Here is a 22,883-nt window from a genome sequence, read left to right as displayed (position 1 = left end):
TTCATAAAATCATTCGGCGACCCAGCCAAACGCCGGCAGCTTGGTAAAGTTTGTTGCGAGCGAAGAAGGAAAATAAGAATTGAGAGAAGTAAAAATAAACACTTGCATAAACTTTGTTGCGATTTTGGTTTGTTGCATGCAACTTTTTATCGCAGCAGATTTCGGCGTAAGGAGCACGAAAACGACCGCAAATAGAATATGGCAGGGTTGCATAAACAATTGTTGCAACAGTGCCAATGCAACAGTGCGAGTATTTGAGCTGCCAGTAGTACTCCTACAAATACAGCGGTGGATCCGATACAAACTTAAAGGCCATGTGTGCAGGTATGTGTGTATGTGTTTGAAATTCTTACAAATAAATGTGCACAAAGTTAAAGATTGGGCAGAAAGTTTTATTCTTACAAAACGATATTATCGTAAAACTCTTTAGAAGCGAGATTGTGGCAGGTGAAATACTGCGAAGGCAACTAAATGTTTATGTGCGGCGGGTGTGGGTTATAAAGTAGATTTAAGTTCTAACAAAGAAGAGCACAAAGTTCCAAACTGAGAATTTTTCTTCACTATACTTTTTGGCCAAAAACAATAGTATTTAAATCAATTTGTGATTATTGGTTTAAATTCTTAATTTTGCTACAAAGTTATATTTCAATTTGTTCAGCGCTAAAGGAAGTGTTTGGTTATCTTAAGTATTAGGACGGAGATTACATTTGGATAGCTATAGACAAGTAGCTTCTGATTTTCTGATGCTAAAACCACTGAAGTTATATTTAAGTCTTTATATGTCGGCAAATTTAATGAGTCTAACGTAATTCTGCTACGGTGATTGATTTCGCAATGCACTTATATATTCAAAAATATGGCATTCAAGGTATTTCAGGCTTAGTCGCGTAAGAGCGGATCTGTCGAGTGCGAAGTGCCCCTATAAAAGACCTCGAAAATTAGCATACGGCAAGACTTTCAACCCTAATTCATTGCCTGTTTGTACCTTTTAGAATCCCTATAACTGCATAAATATGGACGTTTCAGAAGGTAAATACTTACTTTACTTCTTTTCAGCCCTAAAAAACTCAGGCGAGATACAGAAGTGAACTGCAAGGCGTAAACATTACTCCTACTAGTTCCCAGTTTAACGACACTGAAACAAGATTGTTTTTCTTTGTGGCCTGTTAAGTTTTGCAGTACACGGCAATTCCAAAATATCTTATCACGAGGTAGCCGGATGCAAATAATAATTAGTCAGTGAGCTCAAGGTAAATCTTTAAATGAGCATTAGACCAACTGCTGGTCTGGAAACCATTCTAAATTAGTGGTAAACTCCCTCAAAATGAAAACAAATACTTCTTGAACGAAAGCTAACACATCTATTCCATACATCTCTCTCTGGCTATACAGCTAGCATTGCCTGTGCCATATGCAAATACCAGCTTATCGAATTTGACCCGAACGTATTTTAAGACAAATACTTATTATCGCCAAAATAGGCTTCTTTTGAACCGATACAACATTCCAACGCATAATTCATTTTCCTTAAATATGTTATAAATCTCGGCTGGCATAGCCTTCAGTGTCGTTAGTGAATTTTGCCTTGTTTGATGAAGGTATTCGACATCGATTAATTTTTCTATCCGGGTTTAGAATTTTATTTTAAGACTTTACACACCACAACGTGCTAACTTCTTACTCGAACTGGCTCAGTAAGTGGCTTTGGAACTTTCGACTGTAATAGCCATATGGTTTCTAATAGTGCTTTTGTCCGAAACAAATAACCAAAAATCATAATTTTGAGCTATCGAGCAATATTTACTTTTATTTTATTGAACTCTCAAAAATTACAAAAATTGTGTGCGTCTAAAATTATTGGCAAAAGCGGAGAATAGATTTATGTTGTTTTGATGTTTGTTATTCTTTTTCTTTAACTGTTTACGTTTTGGTTGCTCAACGGCGTTGGGAAAAACACTACTCTGCATTAGAGCTTGCACTTCAGGCGGCAGGTACACCGGAACCAACTGATTACTTGGACTGAGTATGAAATTTTGTGCATTTGCTTGATTTTCTGGTCTGGTCGTGCGGCGTTGCTCATATACTTGTGTGGTATCCGGAAAGGGAATGGATTGATAGATCACTTGACGGCGAGAGCCCGGTGCGGGTGTAGTTGTGGTTGTGCCCCCTCCTGTGTTATTCAAGTTGTTCTGATTGACATTTGTAATATTGCTGGGCACATTGACAATTATGTAGGGAATATTAGAATTACCACTACCATTACTTCCACCGCCACCAGCAAGACCAGCGAGACCACTGGCGCCGCCGAAGAGCCCTTGCAAAAATAGGCCTCTAAAGAAGCGCGAACTATCACCGGTTTGTGCTGGTTTAAGAACAATCAGTGCTTCAGTGGATTTTGTATTCAACTCAGGATTTGGTTCTTCATCGACTTCAGCTTCCGTGCCAGTGACGGTATCCATACCGGTGCCGGTACCAGTGCCACTATCGTCATCCTCCGCTGTGCCAGTAATCGTTCCCGTATCCACTTGCCGCAATAAAGGTGTGCGGTGTCTATGGCTGTTACGCTGCTGGTAACTGCGACGCTCTGTGTAAGGAAATTTCAATAATAATTTTATTCTTAGGTATTCACAAAATATTACCAAGTCTTCGTCCATCCACTGCTAAAGTGCTTAAGAGCAGTAGAATACAAAAAAGTGTTTGTTTTTTGTAAGAAATCATTTTTAATTAGTACCACTTTTTGTCGAACAATACTATAAAACTGTACTGTTGGCTTCAGCCTTCAGACTTTTATATGCTTCTGACATTTTGTACTTTGATCCAAATCAACAGCTGCTTCATATTGCAAAGAAATCAGGTTTTCTCTATTACCAATATATAAATCCTTAATCGCTGTAATAAGTCACTTCTTATCGCATCTTGTTTATGCTCTTATCTTAATCGCGATCACTTAAGCTTACGAACTTGCGCATGGAGTTTCACTTAAGTTAGATCTAAAGTTAATGAATGAATGCGTGAAATATAGTTTGATGATATATAATCTATTTTGTTTTAATTTATTGCTTTGTAATTTGGTCATTGGATAGGCAAGCGAAAGTTAGTAGCCTCATTCATTGACATTTCATGTTCGGAAAATGCTCTATTTCAAGCAAAGTATGATACTAGTGGCACCAGCAAAATAAATTAACCAGTAAAATTATCACTAGAGTTTTAATATAGGCTTGCAGCTGTGTGTAAAAATTATCCAATTTTCTAGATCGAAAGAATAATATTTATTATGTTTAGGAAAGTTTATTATCTGTTTAACTAGGTAGATAAGTAAGTAGAGTGGATGTGTGACGACGCATCTAGGCCTTTAGGAGGCCTATGTACAAACAGTTTTATTTGCGCAACCTCCGAGACACGTCAACAAACCCTCAATCGCAGGGTGCGATACAAAGCCTTACTCTTCTACTTCTACCTCTTGACAGCTTCTACAATAGTTATTGTATGGTGTTCCCAGTCTGCTGGCATCTCTGTCAATTAGACAGTAACCTGTTAGCACTCCTATTAGAGTTCTTATGTCGTTCTTCTTGAATTCATGCCACTCAGCTATATACAACATGTTTGCCGATTATTTATCTACAAGTTGCCAAAGACATATATTTCCCTTTCTTCGGAGTCTAATTGTAAGGTTTTGCCGGCTCTGGCTAATTCATCTGTTTGACAGTTACCAGGAATATCATTATGTCCAGGAACCCACTGTACGTTTATTGTAAATAAAATGTTAGATCCATTATGAGATCAAAGCATTTTTAACTTTCATGAAATGAAACCCTTAGAGACATTAGTGATTTCAAAGGCGCTTGGCTATGGTATATGTGTATAAATATCTTTCTTGTTGTGAATACACCTTTTGTCAGAACAAGAAGGCTTTCTTTAATTGCTGTAATCTACGCTTCGAAAGGCGATTCTGTAATTTAATTTTTCTGAAAAGACACGGGCCCCCACTATATTATCTAGTTTGGAGTAGTCCTCATTTGGGCCCCACCATCCTTTTACAGGTGTAAAGTGCTTTGGCTGCTTTCTTTACTCTAGCGTCTAAGTTTGGTTTCCATGAAAGCTTTCTGTATAAAATTAGTCCCAAATAGCTGGATATCTCTCCTTTTGCTAGCCAGCCTAGTACCATTTGTTAAGAGCCGCCTAACTTCTGAAACTCTGTGTTTCCTAATGAACAATACCAGCCCTGTCTTGTTAGCATCTGTTTAACTATAAATCTTTACTTTTTTCCTGAATTTTAATACAAAATGGCGATTTTAGGTTTCTTAGGAGCTTTTCTAGAAAATATTATATATGTTAAGAATTGAAAAAATTACCCAAAAAAAGTCGAAAAGTCGTTTTCCCAATTAATGAATAATTATATCTAATTTTTAAGACCTTTGATAGCTTTTGAGCAATGAAAAACTGCATTCCCTAAAATAGTGTAAGCTCTCAAGTATATATTATCATAATCACAATACATTATATGTAAGTATTTTGCTTGGTAAACGTATAATATGAAAAAGTGTGAGGGGAGAATTAGCGAGTAACATATACGCACACGATACACCATCGGAATCTTTTTTGGGGAGGAACTACAACGTTAAGTTTCTCTGTTCAATAGACTGAGGACTATATTTACTTCCTTCTTAAGGAATATAACTCAGTCATTCCTAATATTATTATGGTAACGACTAATCAACTGTGGGTTAGCTTGCTAATGCTGGCCATGAAAGGTATACCCTTGAATCAAGACTAAACTCACTTCGTCTATTAATTTTTAGAAAAATCGTCTATATTATTATGGATCAGTCTTTGGTAGTTGTTGGGATATATTTGTAGGTGTTTTCGACAGATCACTCACAGAACCATGCTTATAATTAAAATATGTCACCACAAATTAAGAGTTCAAAAAAGCTCAGAGAATCCTATATATGAAGATCTGTGCTTTCACAGTTACTATGACTGCGAGTTTGACGGTCGGATCTCAAAAGAGCTTCCTCAGCGAATAGTGTGATTAAATAGACTGCTGCTCGCTTAGAGTCCATTAGTTCGCATCTTTCACAAATCTTAAAAAAAAATTACTGACTTTTCAGAGCTTTCATAATCTCTCTCTATTTTCTCACGTAACATGCTGTATAGATAAACGGTTATGAGAACAGTTTTTGCTCAAATGTTAACATATTCATAGCTACTATAACTCAGTACTATAGCATATCTATAAAATAACATCAAAAAGTGTTGCACATTCAATTTTTAAAGAACTGAATTTAATTCTTCGTCGAGAACACGCGGCATATTTTTTTAATTTTAATGAGCTATTCAAGCAAATAAATTAACAAAGAAAAATGAGGCGACTAAGTACATACCTCTCGACTCTTGGTCTCGCCTATGTAATTGAAGTGCGCATAATTACCACTTTTCATTACGCCGATATAATTTTTCTTTTAACCCCCTTCATTTATGTATTTCGCGCTCGTCGTTTTTAATCTGTCTCCGAAATAAAAAAAACAAATGAAATAAAAAATTACGGAAAAGGATGAACAACGAAGCTAGCGTGAGCCAGAGAGAGAGAGAAAGTAAGAGAGAGAGAGAGAAAGAAGAACATCTTAAAGCTGCTTGCACAGCCACAATAGCGACAGCAATGACCCAAATTCGCGACTTCGCTGTAGTCGATGAAGGTGAAGTGGGTCGAATTTGAATTTTTTTGCCTTCGAATACAGCTTAATGTACTCGTCTACAAAGAGTAAAATACTGACGTAGAGGTGGCTTTAACGTTGATAAGCATCTGTCTGCGCTGACGATAAAATCATGATAGGGGCACGTTCAAAAAAGCGGAAGTAGCAACCAAATAAGCAGAGCAAAAAGAGTAAATGAATTCATTGGCTCCTCACGAATCAAAAATACATATTTATGACTCTTGTTTATATCTATCTAGTAATGGTTGGGGTTAGTATTTTGTTGAAGGCACACACCTGACTTATTAATCCTCTAAGCTGCGCTACCTGACTTTTAGCTGACATGTTTGGTGGGTGTCTGCCGCTTTTGGGGTTGATTTTGTGAGCGATATACCATACACATACATGCATAGTCGTACTTATAATTTCAATATTGCGCCGTTAATGCGCCATTATATAAAATATTTTTCATACTAATTACTGGGGTTCGCAACACTCCACCACCACATCACCATCACCTGCAACGATAAAGCGCTGCGTCACCCGTCCTTGTCAAATGCCTTACCGATGTAGACCAAAGCCACCTCCAGCGCCGAAGCCATAAGCGCATATTTTTTTTACAATTATTCTCCATCCACCGCAATTCACGTTCGTTGCTTTAAGCCCCGCATTTTCTCCATTTGCATTACTTTTATCTATATTTTAACTCGGATATCTATTTACTTTTTAGGTTGAGGCGGTTTTTGTATGTGGCAGTTGAGTAATCACCTGCGGCCATCTCAGCTGCAAATATTTTGTTTGCTTTCCGCGAATTTGACTTGTTCAAATAGATAAACTTTGCATAAATTTCCGCTTCAAGTACGGTTGGAAAGGTAAAGCTTAACTCTCGTGTCGCAGCTGAGATGTATTATATGATATCCGAATAATACTTTTACTAATAGAGTAATCCTTCATACGTACTCACTTCCGACCGCTTTTAAAGTATGACGCATGAGAAGAAGCCCGACTTAGCTAATTTAGAGTGCAAATGACTTAGATTTTATAATATGAAAGTGTTTCGTTTATTGCTGACAATCTTTTATTCGTTACTTAAGGGTTAATAATGTTTATGGATTTTTAGGTTTTTCCATAATTTCATAACACAACCGCACAACTAGGATACATAGCAGCCATCGCTGCTGACTTTGCATTTATAATTTTTATAATATTCATAGTAATTTTGTTCTTGTTCTATGTTGTTTCCTCCATTCCACGCCGTGTACTTAGCGCTATGCTTCTGGCTCTTTATCCGACATCTTATTTATTTTCTTTCATTCTTATGTTTTCGATGAAGTACTTTGCCTACATTTTAGCTGACCCACCGCCAGCGCTTTATTATTTTCCTTTCAAGATAACGTCTGCTCATGACAATAATTGACGCTTAACTGTAATACAAAGGAATCGCTGGAAGACCCATTGATGTTGGTGGTTCGCGTCGAGTGGCAGCACTGGCATAAAGTAAGCTAAAATGAACTCGCATGTTGAGAGCGTAAAGAAATACAAGAAAGCGCGGCTTCTATCATAAAGTAAGCCCCATTGTACTCAGAGCCATAAGTATTATCAACGCGCTTTGAAAAATTAAAACCGCTTAGACACGTGGCTTTGATATCTAGTTTAGTTAATAATTGGTATCTGTTTTCATCATCTCTCTATTCGCTTGTACTTTAGTCTTAGGAAGCAGCTTTGTGTTGTGAGTATACATTTTCAAATGACTTGGGGTAGGGTAGACACTTCGTTACCTCTGGCTTCAAACTAATTTGCGAGCAGAAGATGCGTTTATTTCACTTATTCAGCTTGTAGTCATTGTAAGCAAATTCTGATGATTATTTAAGTTCTCCGACTTACTGTCGGATATTATAAGAAATTAAGTGACTAAATCGCATCAAAATTACAACTTCATAGCTAAAAGCCGAACGATCTAAGCAAGGTTTAGTCTAATCTCAAATGTTGTTACTTGCTTGATTTGAGCTCAATTTTCGCATGCAGGTACACGTATAAAGCTCCCAATCAACTTGAACTAAAAGTTACTACTTGTACTATTTATTAAATTTCATCCAAAAGTTTTGAAAAAAAGTTACTTCAGCTAGTGAATCTGTCCGAGATCGTTGGAATTTAAAAAATGTACATTATTAAAATCATCATCATTAAAAAAAACATCATTATTTTCCATTTGATGTCAGTCGCCTAAATTACGTTATCTATTACTAGGTTCATACAAAGTCCGAAATGTTTCCTTTTTTAAAAATCTTGCCTATGAATTATAGATTTTTTACTGATGGAATTTTTGAACCAAAGCAATCGCTTTTTTATATCAATTTATGGCAAAGGCCACTTGTTCATTTAAGTCCGATCGGATTTCGCTTAAAATCCGAAATTATATTACTAGTTAATTTTTCATATTAACTCACATTAATAATTATGACAATTTTGGGAGCAAATCATATTACGCTAAGCGAAATGCTCTCATTTAATTATAGTAAGTACCAGGTATACCGTAATGAAGTTAGCGTCAAGATACAAATATGTTGGTAGGAAAAATTTGTTGTGAACGAACCTTAATTTTTTTTCTGTTTTCTAGGCATGACGTCTGTCAAACATACCTTACTTTACAGTACACAACCTTACATTCATTGAACAAACAACATCATATATTTTTTTAATTGTGTTGGAAATGTCAAATTTTGTAACGGAAAGTAATGATCTGCGGAAAGCATTAATTTTTTGTTTCCATTTTAAGCGGAGAATATCGTAGGTTAATCCGGGACCACCATCATTATCAAATGCAAAAACAGATCTATTCGGTAAGAAGGCAAAGCTCTGTGTTTGGTGGGATCAGAAGAGTGTGGTATATCATGAGCTTCTAAAACCTGATGAAACTATTAACACTAATCGAGACAGACAACAAATGAAGCCAGAAGACACCGCAAAGTAATTTTGTTATACGACAATGCACCTGCACACTAAGCAAAATCGGTTCAGAATACAATAATAGTATTTGGCTAGGAGTTGCACCCCACCCGACGTATTCACCAGGCTTTGTTTCATCGATGACCATTTTCATATCACACATTGGGTGAGCAGCACTTCGATTCCTACGCCGAAGTCGAAAATTGGGTGTCTGATTGGTTTGCTTCAAAATACGAACATTTCTATTGGCATTTATCCAATTGATCAAATGTACCATCCATATAATAAAATTTGATGATTCTGACGTTATTCGTGGACAGTTATCGAAATTTTTGGTAATTTGGAACATAACCGTTATATATACTTATATGTATGCTATGGACAGGTCTTACCGGACTTTAAAATACTGTAGTCTGGAATATAATTTTCACACCGTATCTGGTTGACAAATTCTTAATAACTTATGAGATAAATATTAAGTCTAGTAACTAGAAATCCATGATTTTTTCAATAGATGGAATGAGATAATATAAGTAGGATCGGGTTAGACGTTGAAAAGACAAGATTTCGTACTAACTCATAAATCTCAGACATTTTTATGATTGCTTGGCTCAGTATGGTTTCGACCCGCGTCAAAGAGGAGCACCACCAAAGAAAAAATGTTTTCGTAGAAAATTTAAAAATACAAGCCAGATTGTTTAAAATGTGAATAGTGTTTTAAGTCCTGATACTTTAACATAAAACCACGCTCAATTTTGGTTTCGTCCACTTCATTCCGATAATTTTGATGTCACAGATGCAATGCGCTCTAGAAGACCAATTAACGAAAATATCGATAAAATAACGGATATCATTGAGTAAGCCCTTTTTCGAAGGCTCAGAAGCTAAACATAGCGCATCAACCCTTTTGAAATCATTTAAATACGGTTGGATAAAAAAAGAAGCACAATGGATCGGTGCCACACGAGTTGACGCAAGAAAACCTAAGGGACTGGCCAAATTCTTTATTCGGAACTGTATAATTGGACCGTTTGAAGGAAGCAATTAACCAGAAGTGGGCGGCTTTGGCTAATTGGAGAGGAGTAGTGTTCATTAGCACAGCCACAAGCACACACATCGACAGTGACTCAGTAGATGCCTCGGGAGTTTGGTTGGAAGGATTTATGCATCTACCTTATAGTCTGGATCAGTTATCAAGTGATTACTACCTGTTCCTGTCTATGGTGAATGATTTTGCTGTTCATTAGAAATTTGTGAAAATCGACTATCAATCTATGTGACACAAGATTCTCAGAAAAATTTAGTGAAAATGTAAAAATACTTCAAAGCTTACCTAATTTGAAACCTATTTTATTTTAGAATGGAAATTTCAAGGAAATTTTAAAAAAGGCGGTTTCTTAAATACAATATTTTGTTTATGGATATATAGTACAAGTACGTTTTCATATTTTTTTGGATATTTTAATTTGAATGTTTGTATTCGGCTTGAACTGCATCGCTAGTTTGTCTATTTAAAGCAAACTTTTCAGCCTGCAACAGTCAACAAACTATTTATGTTGCCGGCCAGCGCCATATCCCGTTACATGCATACATGCCATATTTATGCCCATACATAAATCTGTACAGACCCAACAAATTCGCTCGTATGCAAGAAAATTATTTTTCTCATTTACCACTGCCAATCGCCGGAAAGTAAACAAACATAAACCTACAAACATAGCAGGGCAGTTGGTACACATGCTTTGTGTGGAGCGTAGAGACAGCTGTAGAGTTGGCAGCGGCGTCGATGCTCGGTGTCTATTTGACCTGACCAATTCTGGTCGTGAAGATGGCGCTTGCCCTGGATAGCTTTAGATAAATACGATTTTAAGGCATACAATTTGTGTAGCGACGCTTGACTTAAATGCAGTAACGGGCAAGCGTGCTTTTCATTCGCCCCACCCGCACACCCCTCAAATCGTTATGCCGCACTTCAATGCACATACCGCCACATTCAACCAAATTTTAGCAGCACACTCTTTATACCCGGCGGAGAGTTATTGGCGTTTACATGTACACACACAAACACACAGATACAAGCATATACAGCTACATTGCTTGTTTGCTGCCAGGGTTGCTATTCATCCGTAGGGAAATTTGTTAAGTGCAATGGAGCAGAAAAGTGATCCGATGCCATGTGAAGCGATGAGACAGCTGTAAAGCTTGCAACCTCTTCAACAGCTCCTTTCGTCTTAACGCTCTTTAGCTTCTCTTCTTCTTCTTTTTTTGCACATTTAGATTACTCCTTTTAAACGTCGGCGGAGCTCGTAATTGTCTGCCGTGATTGTGTGGAATAAATTGTTTATTGACTCATGCATATTTGTGCCCTTACAATGTGTAGGAATATCCTCAAATTTGTTTCTGTTTCTTGTAGGGAAATGTGAGCGTGTCTCAACTGGTTCTACTACTTGTTTGTCTGCCACGAAAATCGCCTGAGCAGTTCGTTGCATGCAAATTTTCTCCTTACTTCTTCAGTCTTGCCAATGGCTGTTATATGTAAATTATTAAACAGCAAACATACGTTTTCATTTTCAACATTAAATCATACTTCGGTGTTTTAAATATATTTGCTTCTACGATTTTATTGAAATATTATATTATTATTTTAAATATTCCTAAGTTTTCTTTCTCGAATTATTTTCTAATTTTCTTTCTTGTAGCTCCTTAAACTTCTTTTTTATTGCGAAAAGAAATCTGCTAAGATGGAAGGTTATTTAATACGATTACGAGAACAAATGATTTATCTTTCATCTAATTGAACATTGAAACTTATTCTTAATCCTTAATTTTTAACTTCCCGCTAAGAAAATTGAAAATTTTCTAAAAATCGGGAAGATATTGGTTTCACCCCATTTTGCAAAAATCGAGTTCTCAACAGATCTCGACGTTTCGAGGGTCGAGGAAGCTTCCCCGAACATTTCTACGATGATGTCCGTATGTCTGTATGTATGTGTGGATGTATGTGTGTGTGTGTGGATGTATGTGACCCTCTTATAACTTTTAAACGGCTCAACCGATTTGAATAAACTAAACGGCATTCCAAAGGGTTTCATTGCACTTGAATTTCGTGTGAGTTTGGACCCAATCGGACCAGTAGATTTTGAGAAATCTCAAAAATAAAAATTTTGAAAAATCGTTTTTTTTCGAATTTCTTCCAAACGACTTGACCGATCGACACCAAAAACTAATCTGTTCTAAACCTTGAAGAAACACATCGTTTGCCGCAAACCGGGTCAAAATCGGTTGATTTACTTGCGAGATATCGAAAACGAAAAATTTCGAAGAGTTCAAAAGCAGTGAAAAAAGCGAAATTTGATTGTTAGCGTATGAAATTAGAGGGAAGTTGCAGGGATGGCCCTTGAGGCCAACCGTTTTCCACATTTTTTTAACAGAAAACTCGCAACACAGCTCAGTTACGTAAGTACCTTAGGATGAGTTAAGACACCTCCATTAAATCTGTGCAAATATGAGGTCTTAATTGTAGCGGAAAGGTCCAGTTTTCTATTTCTTTATTACTATCAGATCAATTCATTCCAACTTCTTGAAATACTATCTCGTTTCAAAGATTATGTAGGAAATTTAATGCTCTATAAAATGGTCGCTTACGGTTTTTTCGAAAACCTAACCGTTTAAAAGATATTAATGGTTGAAGTTTGATTAGTTTTAAGACAATTTTTTTTTCTTATGCATTTTATAACTTGTGAACAAAAAACCAATTTAAGTAGCAAAACGGACGTCTGTCTGTCGGTCCGTCTGTCCGTCTTGAGTAAAAATTAAGATATCCCAATGAAACTTGGTACACGTGTTCCTTGGTAAAAAAAAATTATGAACGAGTTCATACATGGGCGTCAGCGGACTATTGCCACCCCCACAAGACGCTATGAACTAATAACATATAAAGTGCGATAACTAAGCACTAAATTAAGATATAAAACTGAAATTTATCCTGTGATATGAGTTTTCACCAAAATGTGGGCGGTGCCACGCACATCGCCCAATTTCGATTCAAGCTCTAATAAAGTCCTCTTGTATCATCCTAGGTGTACGCTTTTGACGTATTTATTTATTGATTTAGTTAGATAGAATGATCACCCGATCTCATCAAGTTTCAGTTTTTACAATGACAGTAGGGGTGCTTAGGAGATGTTTACATTAAACCTCTTAGAATACGGGGCCACGCCCATTTTCTTTAATTTTCAGCCCACAGCTGCATCTTGCTACTGTCATCCCCTGTAACTTGTCTTTAACTTGCGGCTTAGTCATGGCACTTTATATCAATAGCCCGAAACTGACCTATTCACTACTTTTTGTAAGTTTGTGAGCTAAAAAACACTGCCACAAACATACTATCTAAAATAAAAGCAATTTTCTCGAGATTGCATCAAACAATTCTCTGACTCAGCTCTATAGATATAACCTCTCAAAGTGTTCCAGAAGGTTTCTGTTACTAAAAACTCACATTTGCTTCCATGATTTCACCAGCCTTGAATTTTTTTCGGATATCCTGGAGAGAATTTTGGCGCAAATTCTTGTATTTGGTACAAGAGAAATTTATCAAATCATAAAAGCTATAAAATAAATTCTAATCTTTCCCGAGTTCTCCCAAAACATAGAGTAATTCTGTAGTAAACAGACTTTAAATATTAAATTAAGCTTACAGGCTCATCATGTTGACGGCTTCTCAACCGCACTCAAGTTTTCACACACACACACTCAAGCAATGCATGCGATTCCACGGTGTAGAGTGTCACTTAATAGAAATGGAACAAAAATGTGCACAAGTAGGCAAACTGCAAAATAGGTCTGCCACAACAACAACGCCATACATACACGAAACCCTAATTGAACACACATATTTATATATATATATATATATCTATATAGTATATAGGTATAAGTTTATAATGAAAGTTTCACTAAGCCATTCACAGCGCTATAAGCTTAGTGGTGTAAGTGCCGCCACCAGCCGCAGAGTGCCAATGAAGCATCCTTCATAAAGGCTGTCACCTGCCATTTTATTCCCGAAAACAAACCCATGTCGCCGCACCAGGCCGTGTGCATCACATCAACTGCAGGTGAAGCATCACAATTTGACGCCTAATTAGCTGCATAAAACCACTATGCATATGCATGCGCACATCTGAATACGTTCAGGCCCCTGCAATTATTTGCACACATAAATGCTATGTATACTATATATGTACATAAATATATATCTATACATGTGTGCTGGTTGTTGGTAATGCAGATAATAAGTCGCTGAAAATATTCACGAACTCCTGCACTAATTTCCCCGTTATTGCAGCGAATTCTCTTGACTTAAATATTTTATTATAGCCGAGCTGTTGTTGTTGTTGCCTTAAATAAAAGCAAAAAATTAGGTCAATTATTAGTTGTGGGAAGTTTTGCATTCAACGAAATTAAATATAAATTCTTGCTGACAGCGAGTGCGTCGAGGAGCAGATGATTGCTGCATAATACTCGTATATGCGCAATGTGAAAGTTGAGCGTATGGGGCAATTAATAATTTCGCTGTACTAAATGCAGAATTCAAATGCAAATGATCTATGAAAATTCACTGCATCTAAAATGAAGAAGTTTACTCATTTTGCATAACATAAATTTGTATACGGTCGTTGGAGATACTCGATGCAATTCGATACTGTATGTACTTAGAAATTTCACTCGAATACTTTCGCTACACAAGCAGAAAATGCTTGGCGCTAATATAAACTAACAGGCACCTTAAAGTATTATATATTTCGATTTGAAGATTTTAGGGCTTTTTCGGTCTTAGTAGAGTGTAGAGTAGCTTAAGGAAATGAAATTACTATATCAGTGTCTATACAGTTTATTGTTGTTTGTGTTTCTAAAGTTTTCAGCATCTTTTGGATGGTATGGATTACCGAATTTTGAGATACAATTTTAACTTGGATCGACGACTCATTTTTTCCGACACACGAAATTTTCATATAACATGTGTACATATATCCCCCACAAGTTTTACAAAGTCATCACTGACTGCCGGTTGTTAATGCCAGATCCATCAAAGGGAATTTGAGCATGATATTTTGGGAAACCGTTAGTTGTGTCTTCATTGATGTTTTTAGGCACACACCGTTATATTAGATTTTTACGAGAATTAAAGCCGTTAGCAATTTGCACAGAGTATTGTTGTTGTGTATGAAAAATGATGCACGAGTGATGATATCTTAACTAATCGAATGCGGCACAAATTTCTGTTTTAGTGCTTTTCAATTTTACTTTTTATTGGTGATAAAGGTTATAATATGAGCATCTTGCAAAATGAATTTCCGTTCTATAAAAGTGGTTTACTGAAATTCACTGAGATCGTCTAAAAGAGGTTATTGCTCAAAGGCGTTGATGGGCCACCATATTAACCGATTAGGGAATAAACTTCTTTGGTTAAAAAAAAAGAAGGATTCCTACCTTAAGTTAGCGTTAGGTTTATTGTGCTCCACAGCTATTTCGAACCGTACACCATTTAGCAAGTTGCTTGATTCAATGTAAATTAGTTGCAAGTACTATAATTTCTTGTATATTAGTTAAGTGGAAACTGTGAAACATATTCCATCTTAATCGCTTGAGGTCTGGACATTAGCAAAGGGAGATTTTAATAATGACTACATCCCCAGTGCATACTATTTCTACTCGGAGTTGACAGTCCTTTAAATATAAATAATAAAAATATATAATAAATAATAAATATAAAGCCAAATTTTTCTCTGCTAAGGAAACGATATAAGGCTGGCCAACTTTATAGATTTATATCTTAAAGAGGAAGGTGGAACTGTCGGATTTTGGTCTTCCACGTAAAGTAGTATATTTCTGATTATTCTGAATTCACAGCGAGTTCTTGTTTCTCCACCAAGTAATCCAATCATTGTGCGCATAGCAAACGATTGTCGAGTGTAAAAGTTGATGTTATGGGTAATTCTTTTAGTATAACCTCATCATTTATGTCTTATATATTCCCTAACATATGGTTGAGTCGAGCCTTTAGGTGAGCAATCTCTACAGATTTGCGACTTTCATACAGATTTTCGATTTTATTTTAATATTTAATTTATTACAAACAAATTTTAGTGAACGATTTTCTAAACGTGTATTATTTTTAAAGTAATTACTTGAGTTTACTATAGTCGTCTCTCAGCTGTAATTGCGAATGTGAATACGCTCTACACTCCAATTGTAATGACAAAGATTTAAAATTCTTTAATTAGAATTCGATTCCTTTAGAGTCGCGTGCTATTTGAAACAAGCTTTTCGTGCTATTGTACAGTTGTTGAAAGGTTCTAAGAACACATCAACACCGTTATTATTACTTCTGACATCTCTGCCCAAATTGACATTGAACTCGACAACTGAATTCAAAACGAATGCAAGTCGGACAAAGGATATAGAGCAAAATAATGCTAAGCAAGAGCAGCAGGGGGTGTGCAAACACAATTTGCGCCAGAAAGTATGCAAATAAGAAAACTTACACAATCTTATGTTCATTTTGGTGCTAGTATGAGTGTGTGTATTTTCAGAGGAACGTGCAACAATTTGTTGCGACCTGTGATAATAACAAAGCTATCTCCTCCATCATTACAATCGAACAGCAATTTGCCTTTGCTGAGCTCTTACGTCTTGCTAGTGTTGATATGTGCATGAGTGTGTTTGTATGACTTTTTAGTTTATTGTGCATGTTTTACACACTGCAGATTTTTCAAAATTTCCAAGATAAGTGCTGTAGCATCAGTGCGCCAATGAGCTGGCGCAGAGTGAGGGCAGGCAATGGAAATGCTCATTTGCTCGAGAAGACTGTGAGTGCTGACAAATAAGAACTTAAATATGTGTGTATACAAGTACCTACACAAATATAATGGCAGCTAGATGTGTATATGTAGTAGGCATTCAACTTGCTATGCACACAAATGCAAACTAATGCGAGCACACACACACAAACCCACATACAGCTGTGCACTTGCCGTAAAAGTGTCAAATTGTAGTGGTGCAGTGTCGAAAAATTGTGCAACGACAACAATAACAAGCACAACAACGTCTGGCTGTGATGATAGCAAAACGTTGCAACGTGTTTCCGGCTAAATTTTCCAGCACTTCTCATACAACCCAACTCGTGTTTTAGTTACCGCACACACATACATATATACACACAGCGTTGATGCTGCAGCTTTAGTTACACGTTCGTGTCATTATAGTCAAGTTCTCTGCTCTCCATTGCAGACTGCCACTTGGGGAAGGGGTACGCGCCTGTCGGAGGATTGACGCTGGGTCGCTTGTAAAGCAGTTTGGGCGGCTCGCACGGCAGCATGTAGTTGGCAATTCCAATTTGCCATTAAGCTTTATGAATATTTCCTTTTCCGCATTTCTATGCAGCGGTGCAGGCGTTTGTGTTTTGCTTTTTTGTGAATTTGTGCGCGTTGCATAAGCAAAGGTGATAGAAATCTACACTGCAGCTGAATGAGTAATGCGAGCAATATCTACAAATAGTTGTGTACTCAGCATTTACATATTTTCCACATAAACTACCTGGGAAATACAATACATAACATATAATCAGTTTTTGTCGCCGTTATGAATATTTGAAGTTTTTGGGTTTTAATGTTTTAAATTTATGTACAAGAGCGCTAGCGTAATATGACATTATTGCATATATTAAAGGGAGCTCTGATACTCATTATTTTTTGTAATACAATTTTTGAAAATAAAAGTCAAATATTTTGGAAAAGTATTATAAATTCGTTCATCAATACTTTATCCAAATGTGAACATGACAAAATGACTATTTGCTAGGATTTCTTTAAAATCAGGTTTGGAAGCCAAGTCCATATATGTGCTGATCTGTTAGATTAGAGATATAGTATTTTCGAAGTACGCATGTAGGTCATGCAACAACTTACTACCATATACAATCTATTACCGAAAATATAAGGGCCTTTCTTCCAAACTCATATAGTACAAATGATATATGATACTCATATAGTACAAACAGAGAAAATGTCTTCCTAAAATTTCTTCGAAAGTTCACTGAAGTCTTTAGCGGTTCTTCTTTTGTCCGATGGCTCAAAGATGTACACTGTAAATATAAAAAACAGAAAAAACGTTAACTTCGGCTGCTATAATACCGTATAACGAACATGTGCATTTTTGATAGCATAAAAGGCTTGATTTGGATCGATCAGTTTAGATGACAGCTATAAGCTATAGTAGTAGATCGAACTATACAAATTCTACGGAGATTGCAGCTATGCCTTTAATAATTATAAGTACCATATATACATATATATACTAGTTTGCAATTACATCGGTACCGTTGTCGGAATATTTTTCTGCTTCTGACAAAATCTATTCATTTTCAATTTAAAATATATTAGGATGAAGTTGTATAACCATCGACTATACAAAGTACAGTTTTGATCGAAGTTATTAAGTTTCCATTTTCTGTACTTATACTTTATAAACACATTTCAGTGGAAAAGTTTTTTATTCCGACAAACTTGTGAAATATTTTTTCAATTTTTTGATATATTTTAAGTATTATAACATATCAGCTGATGATGAGCTTCTAATCATCTACATAGGAGAGGTATTCACAATTGCTGCAATTTTAAAATCATTGTTTCATTTTTGTTTACTTTTGAACATTTTTTCGAATATCTTTCCTTCTGATAGTGGAGTTTTTTATTAAATGTTTCAAATTCTTTCATTATTAGAATATCGCACACTAATTGCAAAAGATTCACAAACCGAAAAATGACAAATGTTCAAGAGGAGCAAAAAAAAGTTACTGTAAACATTATTAAAATTTTGAAGTCAAATCGTCGTACCCAAATATGGAATATCTTCTTTAAAAATACTTACGCGAATATGATTGATTTTCTAGTTAAGACATCGAATAATAGTGTGATAATCAAAATTATTGCATGGAAAGTGACACATTTTAAATAAAACAGACAATTAAACTCACTTTTTTTCAGATAAAGAGACACAATTTCGCGAATACAGCAGAAAATTTACGATTTACTTCAGCAAAAGTGACAGAACTACAAATAGTACTCTTTAGTTGATACTGCATAAGCGAGGCAAACCACGCAATTAACGCAAAAGTAGACCTAACGGTGATTTTCCAGTTAAGTAAGATAGTGATAACAATAAAATTTCTTGGATAGGTAGGTGAGTAAAAAAATATATACATATATATATATATATATTGAAAAAGTTGATTTTTAAAATTTTTGAGTTGGATCTTTTGTATTGTAGTTAACATGCGATAATATATTTTTGTATTTGTATAACCTCACAAAAACTAGTAGAACGGTTTTAAACCGGTCGATCTTGGAAGCCACACCACAGGCCCATGACGCGAGATAAAGCGCTCACCAAAAGTTTCCGTTAATAAATTGGTTATTTCGTTGGCCGTTGATGCACCGTCTTGTTGGAATCAAAGGTCCTCTACATCAACATCCTCCAATTCAGTCACGAAGAAGTCAGTAAGCATGCTGCTCATAGCCTGTAACATTATGGCCGGCTTCATTTTCAAATAAATATGAAACACTGAACCCCTTACTCATAGAGGTAGTAGAAGACAAAGTATAGGCTCCGGCTGTTAACCCTCGATATACATATTTTAAAATGAAAGCACACCCTTCCTTATTAATTATTTATCAAAGAATTATGTAAATATTAATTATAATTCAAAGAAATATGTTTGACATTCTGTGATCGGACACATATACATACATATATGTATATTATCACTTTTTTGTTTACTGCTGATTTTACATTCCTCGGCTTCGTTCGTGCCTTTATGGTTGTTTATTTGTGATACACACTCACATACATACATATGTACTGAAAGTATCTGAACACCGATTTACATATTAAATCACGCTTCTTCTTCTTCGCTTGTAATAGTGCGAGCGTAAGCGAACGATCGTTGACCTCTTTAGACAAAACGATTAATAATGCTTCTTAGCATTTGTGGGCAGAAACGTTGAGCGGTTATTGTTGTTGCTGTACTATTGAAAGCAAAAAACTGAAAATTGGCGACCAAGAATACCTGTAGTGTGGTAAAAGCGAAACAAAGAAGAAATTACCACCAAATGCTTAGAAAAGCCACAGAAATCGACTAGGTAAGAAATGTATTTAGGTCAATGGGATTTTGATTATGTTTTATAATGTGAAAAATTCGCCAACGTATGTATTAAAATTTCTTCGATACAAATATATATTTTGCAGAATCTTCTCAGAAAACTTTTTTTTTTTTGTCCACGTTTATTTTATTCTCTACCGCTTACTATTCTAGTAAAGTGGAATGTCGTTATAAATATATTTCTGGCAACTAATTTATGCGAGATCTGTAATTCAGTATGTAAGCTAGACACCTGTATGTGTGTTTGTTTGTAGTAAAAATGATATTTGAACAGCTTTGCTTTACTTTATTTGCCGCTAAACACCTCCGGCTTTGACCAATTATTTTGCTTGTTTTTTGTTTATTGAAGTGAAGAGGGCCTGTTGGTTTGGGCAAGCGAAGTTTATAAGAGGGACCGCAGAACCCGCGCAACCGTTTAGTCATTCTCGAGCAGTGTAACGTTTAATACCAAAAGTTTTTTCTAGCAGACAAGAATATGCGTCGCGGTTATTTGTTGATTTGCCTGGTGCTCGGCATCAGCCTTAAGCTAACATCAGTCACAGGTAATAGGAAATATATATTTAAATGTTTGTTTATTAAATTCAGAAAAAATCGCTTTTAGCTGAGAAGAGCGTCATTATTGTCGCACGTTCTGCCGGCACACCGGACGCTGCGCACAAGCTTAAAACTACAACAGCGCCATTATACACATCCTCGCCACGGCCACCCATCGCTGAGGTGCAACCGACTGCAGCGCCTACTGAGGCATCTGCTAAATCCCCTACCATTATTATCAACGCACCACCACAAATCGCCCGAACAACAGCAAAGCAGCAAGTTGCAGTTGAAAGTGTCACCGAGCCTAAGCCACTACAAACACCGCCCACAGTTGCCGTGCCAGCCATAGTGGAAGCGACGCCATTGCAAGTGACCGGCTTCATTACGAAGAACGGTACCATATACGAAGTAGTCGACAAGAATGGCATCGGTCGTATCGAGGGTCGTCAGAATTCAGACACTGATAGTGCTCCGTTTGTCTGTAATTATGGCGCAGTGGTCATTTACAGTGATGTGGCCTGCGAAGAGGTGACCAACGTGCACGTCAGTGGAGTGCGTCATAAAGTGATAAATTCGGCGGCGGACAATAAGGAAGAGCAACCGGCCGAGTCGCAGCAATCAACGGCTGCGGTACAGCAAGTAGCCGCAGAAAACACCAGTAACAGCAGCAATGCTGATGATACAAACTCGAACACCGACACCAGCGACATTGCTAAACCCAATACCAAGCCTAATGACGACGATGATGACTTTGCTGACTTTAACGAAGTGCCGGTGGTGAAAAAGCGTCGACGCGGCAACAAGAAAACCAGCGGTCAACGCAAACGTAATGACAATCGTCAGCGTCCAAATGCTGTGCGTGAGGGTGGTGGCAATCGTCGTCGCCAGCAGACCAAACGTCAACGACCACAACAGCATCGTCGTCGACAAAATAACCGTACTAGGAGTCAGCAACAACGTAGACGTTTGCAAAACCAACAAAAAGAACAGAAAGAAAATAGACGCCGCTATCAAAGTGGCAATCACAATACACAGCGACGTCAAAATCAACGGCGCGGCAACAACAACAAAACACGCTACATTGACATTGTCTACGATTATGAGTGAAGTGGTTTAGCGGTAGGCAGAAATGAGAGCAAAGACAAAAAATTTTAATAATGATATGTGAATTCGATGAATAGTTACATAGAGTTGTGATCTAAAGAATAAAATATTAAAGAAAAACATAAGCAAGCTTAATTTAGCAAATCCATACGTAAATAATCGCTCAATAGTTTCTATATATGTATGTATCTGGTAAAAGGAAATATATTTTTTAGTAGTAAAAATTTCCCGTAAACAAAAAACTCCCCATTTCTGATTTTAGATTTTTTTGTAGCAAACTTTCTTCGAAAGTGTTTCTTAAGAAACGTAATATTATATTGCAGTTACCGCAGTCCAATTTCCATATCTATTCGTTAACTTATACTTAATGTCACTCAAAGTAAGAGTACCCCGAGATTACCAAATTGAATACTGATTTCAGTTTTCGAGTTTAATGACCTTGAAAGAATACTACTAACCAATAATTAGATGAATAATTATTGAAAACTTTAAATATATTTTTAAAGCCCTATAAAATTAGTTTTTAAATTAAGGATATATTTCAGGTAAAAAAATGCTACAAAACTTATAAAAATATGTATATTTATATGGCGTCGTTTCGTTGAGGGGTCAGTCCCTCAGTTTTTAAGCTAGCCATAAATTTTGCACCTGTCTTTCCTTACTAAGATACTGTTCATTTGTCGGAATAGCCGATATCGGAACATTATTGCTTATAGTTGCCTTACAAACAATCATAATCAAGTTCTTGTAAGGAACCTTTGTATTTGTGAATGTTATTATAGCTTCGGTGCAACCAAAGTAAACGTTTTTCTTGTTTTATATTAATTTTTCCATACAACGTACAACGACGGCTTCTTAGACCAATTTTCTGGATCAACTTTTTCAAGAGCGCTCCTAGAAACTTGTCCTAATAAAAAAACATATTGAACTGGATATTTGTCTACATAAATATTGCTAGTAAAGTATATATGTTTATAGCTTTACACAAATTTTTCACAAAACAGTGAAATCGTAAATAACAGTTAAAATTTTTTGCGGAAAAAATTAAGCGGAGATTGTTGCTAGATTTGAAGAATAACCAGAAAGAATGCATATTTAGTATGTTTCGAGTACTTACAAATGTCGTAGGATTTGAAAAATGCATCTTTGCGAAAAAGTATTTATAATTTATTTTCTCAACCTGATCGAAACGAACGCTTCGACAACAGCGGATAGAACCGTGACAGAAGTTTTTTCATAATTCTAGAAATAAAACAATATTTTTATAAAAGAGTAAAGGTTGGGCTAACACTTAAAAATATTTGTTTCTAATCATGCTTATGTATATTATGAGAAAATAATATAATATAAATATATAGAATTAAATTTTTTGTTCCACCAGGTGG

General features: G+C 36.1%; 1 protein-coding gene and 1 long non-coding RNA gene across 3 annotated transcripts; both read left to right on the top strand.

Moving 5' to 3' along the window:
- Nucleotides 1–18,872, top strand: LOC138857485 (uncharacterized). Of its 2 annotated transcripts, none has more exons than XR_011396598.1 (3): nt 1–88; nt 159–324; nt 18,683–18,872. It is a non-coding gene; the product is annotated as an uncharacterized lncRNA (long non-coding RNA). The 2 variants fall into 2 exon arrangements; XR_011396597.1 differs by having other exon boundaries at nt 156–324.
- Nucleotides 18,873–19,020: 148 nt separating this feature from the next.
- LOC106615740 (uncharacterized) lies at nt 19,021–21,623 on the top strand. The gene is made up of 3 exons (XM_014232070.3): nt 19,021–19,837; nt 20,207–20,399; nt 20,459–21,623. The coding sequence occupies exons 2-3, from the start codon at nt 20,333–20,335 to the stop codon at nt 21,499–21,501; spliced, it is 1,110 nt and encodes a 369-aa protein (XP_014087545.2). The 5' UTR covers nt 19,021–19,837; nt 20,207–20,332; the 3' UTR covers nt 21,502–21,623.
- The last annotated feature ends 1,260 nt before the right edge of the window (nt 21,624–22,883 follow it).

The sequence above is a fragment of the Bactrocera oleae genome, chromosome 5, assembly GCF_042242935.1.
Source record: "Bactrocera oleae isolate idBacOlea1 chromosome 5, idBacOlea1, whole genome shotgun sequence".
Classification (NCBI taxonomy): domain Eukaryota; kingdom Metazoa; phylum Arthropoda; class Insecta; order Diptera; family Tephritidae; genus Bactrocera; species Bactrocera oleae.
The sequence above is the reverse complement of the archived record's forward strand: the minus strand, read 5'-3'. Positions and strand labels throughout refer to the sequence as shown.

Coding starts and splice junctions, on each gene's coding strand:
- LOC106615740 (XM_014232070.3), top strand. CDS start 20,333: ATGCGTCGCGGTTATTTGTTGATTTGCCTGGTGCTCGGCATCAGCCTT. Junction 20,400..20,458: donor TAAGCTAACATCAGTCACAG/GTAATAGGAAAT, acceptor AATCGCTTTTAG/CTGAGAAGAGCGTCATTATT.